Genomic DNA, 13,518 nt, shown 5'->3' with positions numbered 1-13,518 from the left:
GTGGGGTTATCACGCGGTATTCATTACAGGGCCTGTGATTGCTGTGGGATGTTCATTGCAGGTCAGCTGGGGTATGATTGGGCCTTCATTACAGGTGTTTGGGGGTACCAAATGGTGTATTTTACAGGTGTGAGAGAATTATAGGCCTTCATTACAGGTGAGTAAGAGTATTGTACAGTGTCCCTTAAAGGTGTGTGTGTTATTATAGGATATTCATTACAGGTATGTGTGATTATTGTAGGACGGCCATTACAGGTATGATGGGGCCTTATTTGCAGCAGTATGAGAGCACAGTGCCTTGTTCACTGAAGGCAAATGTGATTACTACAGGATGTTCACTACATGCACGTGAGTGTAAGACGGGGCCTTCCTTTTGTGCTGGATGGTACAACTGTGTGTTTCTAACAGGTGTAGGGGTGTTACAGGCCCTCATTACAGCGAGTATGGGAAACAGCCTTTACAACGTGGGCATTACAACGTAATGCCTGGAGCACACAATGCCTTTACCACGAATATGCCTTTACAACGCACGCCTTTACATTGCATGGTAAGTATGTATAAGGCAAGTATGTCTGTGTGTGTGTATATATATATATATAACCTACTGGCGGTTGCCAGTAGGTAGTTATAGTTGAGACCATGTTTCCATAGGAAAAGTGTTTTTTGACTCGGGTATATCTTTGCCATCATTTGACGAATCTTCACAAAATTTCCCCCCAACAAGTGCCCCGGTGAATCTTGTTGTACATGGAAAGTTTTGGGGCGATCCGTTAAGCTGGGGAGAAAAAAAAGGGGGGGTCAAAAAAAGTGTGTTTCCCATGTTAATTCCCGTACAGTCTTTAGACACGCCTGCAACCCTAACCGCTGGACAGAATTTACACCAAATTTGTCAGAAAGGGCAGTTTTGGTCTGCAGATTACGCTTTCAGTTTTTTTGGTGTAAATCCCTTCAGTAGTTTGCGAGAAACTAAGGGAAATCCAAATTTGTATATCTACGATCACGAAGCCTTTGCAAATAATGACAAACTCGTGCAGAAATCTGCAGAACTCTGATTGACTGACAACACTTCAACCAGAAAGTGTTGGGAGCCATTTTAGGACTTCAAAAACAAATGCAGAAAAAAAGAAAAGGGGGTAGGGTAGGAATAGGACAACAATTAGGAGGAGTGAGAAGTATCAGTAAGGCTTACCCTCAGCTTCCCTTTTCATATGCAACAATACTCGAGGAGGGTTACCTTATTTTGTTGGATCCGATTACTATCCACAAGATAGAATGTTGCGTTGGCACTGTCTCACTCTGGTGTAGGATGGTTCACCTGGGTAAATCGGTGAAAATCACTGTGCCCTTCTGGGATATATTTTAGGGTCATCGCCCACAGGTACCACCTATGGCTTGCTTCATCATCGGACCCTCGTCCCGCTCACCATGTGTGGGGGGACGGGCTCAAAACTTTGTAAGTGGAGTTCTTTGGCTCTGTGGTTTTAGGGATTGTGAGAAGAAATTGAAATTGCATACTGGATCCTGCTACTTTTTTAATGGTGGTCCATTAGCAAGATTAAAAACAGTACGATGTCATAGAGGAGTAGTGACCCTATACATCTGAGGTTGACATGTTTCAGCCGTTAGAATCGCCAGTGTGGGTCGGTCGGCTTTCTTCAGGACCACATTTTTACACTAATCCCTTTAAGTGTAACTGGCCTTTTTCGCTGTGTAAATCCATCTTTTTAAAAAAGTTTTTAAGGAAGGCATGCACGCAAATCAAACAGACCGGTATTTTGGTATTTTTTTACTTTTTGCATTTGTCTGAGCTGAAGGACAGAGAATCAATAGCATTATACAGTAATGACATATCTATTTTATATGCATAGTACGTACGTGGGTGGGTATATGAGAGGTTCTATAGGCATGTGTGAGTGCTTCTGTGGATGATGTCATCAGTGATGTATGTCACTGACCATGTCATGAGTGATGTAATATGTGAGGTCATAAGCAGTGCATTGCGGGGGCGTAAGTTATAGTTAGCTCAGGTAACTATAACAGCTGAATTTAACTGGTTTTATAAAAGTTAAATCTGAGCCTAACTACAATTACCATGTCACCTATAGAATTTCTAAGGTTTTTAAAAATTCTATTTCCTAACTATAACAACCGTTTAACCTTTGTTTTTTGCAGTGATTATATATCTATGGGTGGGTGGGCGGATTGGGTGGCAGGGCTATTTTTAGGGATTAGGGCTGGGTAGGGCTATGGGGTGATAATCTTGTTGTTAGGCTTTAGGGGTAGATATGGGGATATGCTGGTAAAGATGTTTTTAGGGCTTAGGGTGGGTGAAGGTATTGGGTGGTAGGGGTGTTTTTAGGGTTTAGGGGTGGGTAAGGGTATAGGTTGGTAAGGGTGTTTTTAGGGTTTAAGCGTGGGTAAGGGTATTGTTGGTAAGGTTTTATTTAGTGTTTAGGGGTGGACAGGAGTATGGGATGATAAAGGTAAATAAAAGAAGCATTGGCAAAGCGAATAGGTTTTACCTACAAGAGATTTCACAAGCACGCCACAATCGCTGAGCAGGTAAAAACTAAAAATGGGGAGGTTTATATATATATATATATATATATATATATATATATATATATATATATATATATATATGGCAAAACACTGGTAACTCACTCGAGAAGCACACGGGAAGCACACAAGGTTACCAGCCTTTATTGAAGAGGTACGGGCAGGTACAGCAGCTGGTAAAATGAAGCAGCCTCTCATGCTGCCTGACGCGTTTCGAATTTCTTCTTTCTCAAAGGCTCCCAACGAGAGGTGTGTGCTCGGTCTCCTCCTCCCAACGCATTTATATAGTCCCGCCCTACATTGGAGCTACTCGTCATCTTGTGGCATTATGGGAGTTAGAGTGTCTCTTGTCCTTTTAATATTGCGCACAATTACTGCCTGATAGAGCCCTAGATTGGGCCCCTGCCGCTGTTCGAGTCCTCAATCCTGCTGTGTCTCCCCGCATATGAGGTAGGTTGATCCTTACCACGCGGCCCCCTGAGCATTATGGGGTGGTGCATCCTCAGCGGCTGAGCAACCGCTTACATTTGGCAAAACACTGGTAACTCACTCGAGAAGCACACAAGGTTACCAGCCTTTATGGAAGAGGTACGGGCAGGTACAGCAGCTGGTAAAATCAAGCAGCCTCTCGTTAGTGTTTAGGGGTGGACAGGAGTATGGGATGATAAAGGTAAATAAAAGAAGCATTGGCAAAGCGAATAGGTTTTACCTACAAGAGATTTCACAAGCACGCCACAATCGCTGAGCAGGTAAAAACTAAAAATGGGGAGGTTTATACATATATATATATATATATACATATATATATATATATATATATATATATATATATATATATATATATATATATATATATATATATATATATATATATATATATATATATATATATATATATATATGAGAAGAAAAGGTTGCCCTTGCAGTGAGATCGCTCAAATAGGTAAGTAATCCTCTCTTTATCGTCCTTGTTCACAGGCATAATCAATTAACAGAACCTTGCAGCACACCTGCTTTTGATCTTGAACAGTCCCGCCCCACATGGGCTTTTAAAGCAAATGCATTATGGTACCAGCAGTTCTGCAAAGTCTGTAACTTGGAACATCAATTAAAACATCACAACTTTGAACTTTGATGCTAAGTCGAGTGTTCCGTTTTTCTGACCTCAATAAAGAGAGCATTACTTACCTATTTGAGCGTTCTCACTGCAAGGGCAACCTTTTCTTCTCATATATATATATATTCACTGAAAAAAACATAGGTTTCAGACATGTTATAGTTAGCGGAAATTTTACTGATAAAAAACCAATGAAATTCCCCCGTTATAGTTAGTGCAGGCAACTATAACTCACGCGACCGCAATCCTCTGCTGATGCTAATACTGTATTTAGACACTTATTTGCCCATGTCTTCTTCCATAAATTTTTAGCTATACATATATTAGAAATATTTTTTTTTCATAAAGACACATATGTCATCAGCAGAAGATTGTGGTCGCGTGAGTTATAGTTGCCTGCACTAACTATAACGGGGGAATTTCATTGGTTTTTTATCAGTAAAATTTCCGCTAACTATAACATGTCTGAAACCTATGGTTTTTTCAGTGAATTTGCAAGGTTTTTTAAATGCTAATTCCTAACTATAACGTGTGTGAAACCTATGGTTTTTTCAGTGAATTTGTACGGTTTTTTAAATGCTAAGTTACTTTACGCCATTCGTGGCGTGCACGCCCACTTAACGCAGTTCGTTCCGTGCGCGCACGGTGCGCTTCGCGCACCGTGCGCGCACGGTGAGCACGCGGTGCGCTTCGCGCACCGCGCGCCCACTTTACGCAGTTAGTGCTGTACACGCAAGGTGGGCACGCAGTGCGCTACGCGCACCGCGTGCCCACGTTACGCACCGTGCGCACATGGAGGACATATTATGCGCTTCCTTGTGATAGGTAATCTGTTAAATTTAATTTGTAAGTGATGACAATAATATGCCATGCACAGAGAGGTTTTTGGTTTTTATTAAAATTTTTAGCGTAAGCGCACCGTACGCGTACGGTAAGCGTAATCGGCGAAATTTTCAAAAAATAAAAATTTACCGTTTTTGGCCTTTGAGGACTCAACTAACATGGCTATGTGCATGGGCGCTGTCTAAACAGCCCCTTTATATGTTTTTTGCCTTTATTTACTGCCCCCCCCTCAGAGTGCGAGAGAGAAAATGGCGGCCGCCGCTTCCTGGTTTCGACCGATTCGAATGTTTACTTAGATGTAACAGCCAATCAGAATCGCGCTCGCGCACGCCACCGTACGCGTACGGTAAGCTTACGGTAAGCGTACCGTAAGCTGGCTCAGATATATATATTGATTTAAAGGCTATTTTCTCAAAATCTACTGAACAGATTTACACCAAACCTACAAAAGGCACTTCCTTGACCTGAGGACTACCTCTCTGCCAAATTTCTAGTAATTCTGTTCAGCCGTTCGGGCTGTAGCCCTGTCTAAAGGTCCTATGGAAAAATGCATGGGAAAAACGCGTTTTGGGACCCCCCTTTTATCTCAGCCCCCGCTTGACGAATCCCCCCGAGACTTTCAGGGTAGGAGCGGAGCGTAGCGCCCCACCTATTTTGAGAAATTCGCGAGGATTCGTCGACCGGCGCCAAAGTTATTCAAAATAGAATGTTGCGGATTTCCTATGGAAAAGGGGTCCTAACTATAACTACCTACTGGCGACTGCCAGTAGGTAATATATATATTTCACTTACCTTATACATACAAACCATGCGCTGTGAAGCCATGCGTGGCAAAGGCATATGCATGGTTATGGCTTCCGTTGTAGCGGCAATGTGTGGTAAAGGCATATGCATGGTAATGGATGCGTGGTAAAGGCATGCGCTGTAAATACAAGCGTTGTTAAGGCATACAACTGCAGAGTATTGCATGGTGTTTATTAAAAGTGTATTTGATTATGACAACACGTTCAGTACAGTGGCTGGGGGCACTGTAGGGTGTTTAAGACATGAAGGTACAATAGCCATCATTGGAGGTGTATGAGGGTATTATAACTGCTTCATGTGAGGGTATCACAAGACTTTTGATGGGTGAGGGTATTATAACTCTTCGTGCAAGGGCATTATAACTCTTTCATTAGTGTCATGTGACAGAGGTGTGGGGGTATTCTAACTCTTTCATGTGACGGTGTCACAGGGCATCTGACACAGGTGTGTGAGGGTATTATAGCTCCTTCATGTGAGGGGATCACAGGACCTTTGGCACTGGTGTGCGAGGGCATTAGAACTCTTTCATTAGTGTCATGTGACACAGGTGTGTGGGTATTGTAACTCTTTCATGTGAGTGTGTCACAGGGCATCTGACACAGGTGTGTGAGGGGATTATAGCTCCTTTGTGTGTGGGGATCACAGGACCTTTGGCACTGGTGTGCGGGGGCATTATAACTCTTTCAATTGAGGGATAACAGGGCCTTTAACACAGGTGTGTGTGGGTATTATAACTCTGTGTGAGGGGATCACAGGGCTTTTGACACAGGTGTGTGAGGGTATTATAACTCCTTCATGTGAGAGTGTCACAGGGCATCTGACACAGGTGTGTGAGGGTATTGCAATTCCTTCATGTGCGGGTATCACAAGGACTTTGACACAGGTGTGTGAGGGTATTATAACACCTTCAATTGAGGGATCACAGGGCTTTTGACACAGGTGAGTGAGGGTATTATAACTCCTTCGTGTGAGGGTTTCACAGGGCTTTTGACACAGGTGTGTGAGGGTATTATAACTCCTTCGTGTGAGGGTATCACAGGGCTTTTGACACAGGTGTGTGAGGGTATTATAACTCCTCCGTGTGAGGGGATCACATGGCCTTTGACACAGGTGTGTGAGGGTATTATAACTCCTTTGTTTGAGGGGATCACAGGGCCTTTGGCATAGGTGTGTGGGGGTATTGCAACTCCTTCATGTGAGGGTATCACAAGGCCTTTGACACAGGTGTGTTGAGGGTATTATAACTCCTTCATGTGAGGGGATCACAGGGCTTTTGACACAGGTGTGTGGGGGTATTGTAACTCCTTCATGTGATGGTGCGACAGGGTCTTTGACACAGGTGTTTGAGGGTATTATAACTACTTCAATTGAAGGATCACAGGGCTTTTGACACAGGTGTGTGAGGGTATTATAACTCCTTTGTGTGAGGGGATCACAGGGCTTTTGACACAGGTGTGTGAGGGTATTATAACTCCTTTGTGTGAGGGGATCACAGCGCCTTTGGCACAGGTGTGTGAGGGTGTTGTAACTCCTTCATGTGAGGGGATCATGGGGCCTTTGACACAGATGTGTGAGGATTTAAACAGCCCATGTTTGGTGGGCAGGGCTATCTTGGTGCGTCTGCACCCGCACACACCCACCTCTCCGGAAGGCAGTGAGCCGCACTGAGCACCCACTGCTGGGCCATCAGGAGTCCCCCGCACTCATGCGTCTCGTTCACCTGGATGGATGCCATGTAAGGGGGACGCAGGGTCGGCTTCGTCTCTGCCCCGCCTAAGATCCGTCCCTGGGGCTGCGCCACTATGGAGGAAGAAAAAGTGAACAGTCAGAGTCTTTAACCCTTATGACATCACCTCTGCACTCCCCCCCCCCCCCCCAACATACAGGTTTGCCCTCAGAGACAGCGGCGGCTTGAGCGTCGTCCCACTTAAAATCACCCCTAAGCCTCAGAGAGAAGAAATGAAATGGTAGTTCATTAGCATTTTATTTTAATTCTCCCGTCTCGAGCCGAGCGTCAGGATGGGGACGGGGCCACTGCTGACTGACAGCAGGGTGGGCTGTCTAATGCACTGTTTAAAGTGTGCATGTCATTTTGGCCGGCCGTCTTGCGTCAGCCAGCCACACACGTTTATTTTATTTATTTATTTTATGCGTTTTTATATAGCGCGGACTTTACCCAAAGGTGTCAGAGCGTTTCACAATAGGAACAGCAGCGTTACTTGAGGAGAAAATTACAGGTGAGCATGTTACAAAAGCAAACGTTACATTACATGAGGCTAAAGTGACAATTGTGCATGTATCAAGAGCACGTGCACTTTAAACTCCTCAACCCAGCTGTCTTAAGATAGCTGGGTTGAGAGTAACTGCAGGCCTCCAGTGTGCCATGGAGCGCCGTCTGAGGCCGCTCCCTCCAATCAGGGCGCAGCTCACGTGCAGCATGTGAGCAGCGCCAGGACTGGGCAAGGCAGTTCCAGCATCTGGTTCCAGTTCCTCGATGAAGAAGAGGTCTGGAGCGAGGACGTCGCATTTGGTAAGTTTTATTATTATATATTTTGTAATAATATTTTGCACACACTCGGCCCGACCCTCTCTCTGTAGATGCCAGCCGCCACTGCTCAGAGAGGAGACAGACTTCCTGCTCAGAGAGGAGACAGACTTCTCTGTGACTTCCCCGGGGGCCCAGACACGCCTGTCAGGTTCACGCCCTGTAGCAGACGGGCTCCATGGAGCCGATTCACAGAAGAATTTGTGAGTAAAGGAAGCAATGCCCCCCCCCCTCGTGTTATTCCTCTTTCTGCTACACACGGCACATTACAGAAGAGCAGAATTGGCTATGAGAGTCTGAGTCCATGGGGCAGTGCGGTCCCACAGCGCAGACTCAACTCGGAGCGCTGGCTGCTCGCCCACCCGCACCTCTACGGCTCAAACCTGCACCTGAGAAGCGCTGAACGACAGGACATGAGGTCAGAGAGGCGACCACACCTTGAGATCGTGTGCGCGAGGTGGGGCTGCTCCCTCTTTTAAGAACCAATCAACAAGAACTCCTGAATGAAATCACACTTTTGAGTCTGGCATTAGCCAAGGCCTTTTGTTTTCAATAAACAGGCTCTAGGGGCTTCGAGGCACCCCTTTTCATCCATTGGTCTGCTGTAGTGTCACTCACATTTCACTGCCCCCTCCGCCACCCCCAGCACGTCAAAGTGGGTCAGCCCACTTCAGCCACCAGCTGACCTGACTGAGAGTGATTGCACTCTGCCCTTGCACAGTGTGCACATCCACACAATAAGTAGTCCCTTTCAGTGCAGGGACAACCGGTGCAATGTGTGCTTTAACATAAACATATATATATATACATTTTGGCTTTATGACAATGCTTGTTTAACCTGGACAAGAGGCCAGCAGCCCCCTGAACATTGCTACCAGCCTGCTCAGTTATCTAAATACAAAAACCTTTCACCTACAAAATAAGCATTGGCAAGAGCAATGGTCGGCAACCGATGATGCCAGACTTACTTATTGGCTTTGCCAGTCCTTTTTTTACAGACTAGTGGTATTTTTTTTTCAAAACTTGATTATGAATTATTAAATAGTGCATAGTGTCTGTTAAATCTAATGTGCCCGCCATTTTTATTTACTTGACGCAGCCTTAAAAGAGCAGTACATGAGAATTACTTTATGTACTCCAGAACGCCTTTTTTTTAATAGGCCCCACAACTGTCCGTGCTGCATGTCTGCTCAGGCCCCGGGAGAGAGGCTTCATACTGGCTGCGCCCTAGCAGGCAGTGCGTGTCCCATGTCTGCGCAGGCCCCGGCAGAAAGGATACATACTGGCTGCGCCCTAGCAGGCAGTGCGTGTCCCATGTCTGCGCAGGCCCCGGCAGAAAGGCTGGCTGCGCCCTAGCACGCAGTGCGTGTCTCATGTCTGCTCAGGCCCCGGCAGAAAGGATACATACTGGCTGCGCCCTAGCAGGCAGTGCGTGTCCCATGTCTGCGCAGGCCCCAGCAGAAAGGCTGGCTGCGCCCTAGCACGCAGTGCGTGTCTCATGTCTGCGCAGGCCCCGGCAGAGAGGCTTCATGCTGGCTGCGCCCTAGCAGGCAGTGCGTGTCCCATGTCTGCTCAGGCCCCGGCAGAGAGGCTTCATACTGGCTGCGCCCTAGCAGGCAGTGCGTGTCCCATGTCTGCGCAGGTCCCGGCAGAGAGGCTACATACTGGCTGCGCCCTAGCAGGCAGTGCGTGTCCCATGTCTGCGCAGGCCCCGGCAGAGAGGCTACATACTGGCTGCGCCCTAGCAGGCAGTGCGTGTCCCATGTCTGCTCAGGCCCCGGCAGAAAGGCTGGCTGCGCCCTAGCAGACAGTGCGTGTCTCATGTCTGCTCAGGCCCCGGCAGAGAGGCTTCATGCTGGCTGCGCCCTAGCAGGCAGTGCGTGTCCCATGTCTGCTCAGGCCCCGGCAGAGAGGCTTCATACTGGCTGCGCCCTAGCAGGCAGTGCGTGTCCCATGTCTGCGCAGGCCCCGGCAGAGAGGCTACATACTGGCTGCGCCCTAGCAGGCAGTGCGTGTCCCATGTATGCTCAGGCCCCGGCAGAAAGGATACATACTGGCTGCGCCCTAGCAGGCAGTGCGTGTCCCATGTCTGCGCAGGCCCCGGCAGAAAGGATACATACTGGCTGCGCCCTAGCAGGCAGTGCGTGTCCCATGTCTGCGCAGGCCCCGGCAGAGAGGCCACATACTGGCTGCGCCCTAGCAGGCAGTGCGTGTCCCATGTCTGCGCAGGCCCCGGCAGAGAGGCCACATACTGGCTGCGCCCTAGCAGGCAGTGCGTGACCCATGTCTGCTCAGGCCCCGGCAGAGAGCCTTCATGCTGGCTGCGCCCTAGCAGGCAGTGCGTGTCCCATGTCTGCTCAGGCCCCGGCAGAGAGGCTTCATACTGGCTGCGCCCTAGCAGGCAGTGCGTGTCCCATGTCTGCTCAGGCCCCGGCAGCGAGGCCACATACTGGCTGCGCCCTAGCAGGCAGTGCGTGTCCCATGTCTGCGCAGGCCCCGGCAGAGAGGCTTCATACTGGCTGCGCCCTAGCAGGCAGTGCGTGTCCCATGTCTGCTCAGGCCCCGGCAGAGAGGCTACATACTGGCTGCGCCCTAGCAGGCAGTGCGTGTCCCATGTCTGCGCAGGCCCCGGCAGAGAGGCTTCATACTGGCTGCGCCCTAGCAGGCAGTGCGTGTCCCATGTCTGCTCAGGCCCCGGCAGAGAGGCTACATACTGGCTGCGCCCTAGCAGGCAGTGCGTGTCCCATGTCTGCTCAGGCCCCAGCAGAGAGGCTTCATACTGGCTGCGCCCTAGCAGGCAGTGCGTGTCCCATGTCTGCGCAGGCCCCGGCAGAGAGGCTTCATACTGGCTGCGCCCTAGCAGGCAGTGCGTGTCCCATGTCTGCTCAGGCCCCGGCAGAGAGGCCACATACTGGCTGCGCCCTAGCAGGCAGTGCGTGTCCCATGTCTGCGCAGGCCCCGGCAGAGAGGCTTCATACTGGCTGCGCCCTAGCAGGCAGTGCGTGTCCCATGTCTGCTCAGGCCCCGGCAGAGAGGCTACATACTGGCTGCGCCCTAGCAGGCAGTGCGTGTCCCATGTCTGCGCAGGCCCCGGCAGAGAGGCTTCATACTGGCTGCGCCCTAGCAGGCAGTGCGTGTCCCATGTCTGCTCAGGCCCCGGCAGAGAGGCTACATACTGGCTGCGCCCTAGCAGGCAGTGCGTGTCCCATGTCTGCTCAGGCCCCGGCAGAGAGGCTTCATACTGGCTGCGCCCTAGCAGGCAGTGCGTGTCCCATGTCTGCGCAGGCCCCGGCAGAGAGGCTTCATACTGGCTGCGCCCTAGCAGGCAGTGCGTGTCCCATGTCTGCTCAGGCCCCGGCAGAGAGGCTACATACTGGCTGCGCCCTAGCAGGCAGTGCGTGTCCCATGTCTGCGCAGGCCCCGGCAGAGAGGGTTCATACTGGCTGCGCCCTAGCAGGCAGTGCGTGTCCCATGTCTGCTCAGGCCCCGGCAGAGAGGCTACATACTGGCTGCGCCCTAGCAGGCAGTGCGTGTCCCATGTCTGCGCAGGCCCCGGCAGAGAGGCTTTATACTGGCTGCGCCCTAGCAGGCAGTGCGTGTCCCATGTCTGCTCAGGCCCCGGCAGAGAGGCTACATACTGGCTGCGCCCTAGCAGGCAGTGCGTGTCCCATGTCTGCTCAGGCCCCAGCAGAGAGGCTACATACTGGCTGCGCCCTAGCAGGCAGTGCGTGTCCCATGTCTGCGCAGGCCCCGGCAGAGAGGCTTCATACTGGCTGCGCCCTAGCAGGCAGTGCGTGTCCCATGTCTGCTCAGGCCCCAGCAGAGAGGCTACATACTGGCTGCGCCCTAGCAGGCAGTGCGTGTCCCATGTCTGCGCAGGCCCCGGCAGAGAGGCTTCATACTGGCTGCGCCCTAGCAGGCAGTGCGTGTCCCATGTCTGCTCAGGCCCCAGCAGAGAGGCTTCATACTCCCTGAGGATAACTCAAGGAGCAAGGATTATAACGTGGAGCCCACAGGCAACGCAAAGATCTCTGCAGCAACAGCAGTAACCCGCTGAGCTGCCTACAATGATTAGAAACCTGTTTCCTGCATATTACACATGTTGGCCTTTGCAGCAGGCACATTACCTCTTAGACTACAGATTGTTATCACGTTTCATTTGTTTCCAATTTCTTTGGGGCAGAGTGTTTTTATAAAGATAAATGTAGGTGACCGCCAGACTCACTACCCAGGACTCTGCCCCCTACTGGCGGACACCCCAGGACCGCTAGTTTATGCGACCACGCAGCACGTTTCTCCCATCTCCGTCACTGCCCATAGTCAGTGAGGATGAACGACCAGGGATAACGCACCTGAAACTGAAGTCCGCATCACGACCAGCAGAGCGACGAGGGCCAGCGCCGGCCCCCCCCTGGAGGAAGCAGCCTTCATGCCTGTAGGATGCGGAGCCCTGGAGCCAGCAGGCCTTATCTCTCTGCGAGGGTCTCTCCGGAAGGGTCTCTCCAGACACAGCACCTGTCCCTCAGAGAGGGTGTCTCCAGAAGCAGGCCTTCTCTCTCTGCGAGGGTCTCTCCGGGCCTTCTCTCTCTGCGAGGGTCTCTCCGGGCCTTATCTCTCTGCGAGGGTCTCTCCGGGCCTTATCTCTCTGCGAGGGTCTCTCCTGGAGCAGGCATTAGCACCATATGACTCTGCAGTCCCAGCTCCCGTGACTTCTGGGTGGGGCGGCTGATCCTGCTATAAGAAGGCCCAGGAGGTGGGGTCTGAAGGGGTGCTGTAAAATAAGCAACCCAAGAGCCGACGGTCACACGTGGCGAGGGAACAATAGCTGTCCAGAGAGTGAGGAAGGGAGACAATGCTATCTGCTGAGAGGAAGCGAGGCGGATACACCAGGAAAGGGGAAGTGTAGGGAAGGTTGGAGGAGGCTTATTACAACCCTGCCCCGCCCCCACACCGGGCCAGGCTTCCTCCTCGAGAGTGTTTTGGGATCAATGGGGTCTATTGTCACCCATAATCCTCAGGGGATTTCCCAGACAGGAAACACCGCGAGCCTGCGTTTTAGACAGGAGAGCGCCTCCTGCCGGTGACAGGCACAGCATCTCCAACGAAAGAGGTCCGAATCCGTCCGTGAGGGCCCCGGATCTCTGAGGCCTATGCGATTGTCGAGTATTGTAAAGTACTTGCATGTTTACTATTGTTGAGAAACGCTGACGTAGGAGCAGGGCTTTAAGTGGGCCGGGTCCTGCCGGTGCTCAGCACCGGCAGTTCTAAAAGGCAGGTGCTGAGACGGGTCCCTCTCGGGCTCTCCATTTTTGCCCTCACCCTGAGGGTGAAAGAAACACAAATCTTACCTCTGCAGCAGCGGTGCCCCCTCACTGCCTTTGGAGACTCCTTATAGTTCTTTCGCAGTCTCGTTATTTCAGAACTGAAGCATTTTTAATATTATACACTGCGAATCCATGGTTGGTGCTTGCTCCTGTTAGGCAGCTAACAACCATTGGCAACGCCAATAGTACTGGCTTGTTGTCAGTGTAACGCTGCTTGTTGTATTATATCTATCTACATGTAATGACAGACTTAACGAAATACCACAAAGCTAACCTTAGGTGCTTTTAAGCCCCGCCCTTAATTACATCGGCCACGCCCCTCTGAG

At 50.3% G+C, this 13,518-nt stretch overlaps 1 protein-coding gene across 1 annotated transcript in view; it reads right to left on the bottom strand.

Moving 5' to 3' along the window:
• The window catches only part of LOC146772171 (complement factor D-like), a 31,574-nt gene extending 18,808 nt beyond the window's left edge, over positions 1 to 12,766 (bottom strand). Inside the window, exons 1-2 of the mRNA XM_085636870.1 lie at positions 12,221 to 12,766; positions 6,964 to 7,123 (exon numbers count right to left, since the gene is read on the bottom strand). Of these exons, the coding sequence (XP_085492996.1) occupies positions 6,964 to 7,123; positions 12,221 to 12,299 (239 nt within the window). The 5' untranslated portion in view covers positions 12,300 to 12,766. The remainder of the gene's footprint in view (positions 1 to 6,963; positions 7,124 to 12,220) is intronic.
• Positions 12,767 to 13,518: the final 752 nt, after the last annotated feature.

The sequence above is a fragment of the Triturus cristatus genome, chromosome 12 (assembly GCF_964204655.1).
Source record: "Triturus cristatus chromosome 12, aTriCri1.1, whole genome shotgun sequence".
Lineage (NCBI taxonomy): Eukaryota > Metazoa > Chordata > Amphibia > Caudata > Salamandridae > Triturus > Triturus cristatus.
The sequence above is the reverse complement of the archived record's forward strand: the minus strand, read 5'-3'. Positions and strand labels throughout refer to the sequence as shown.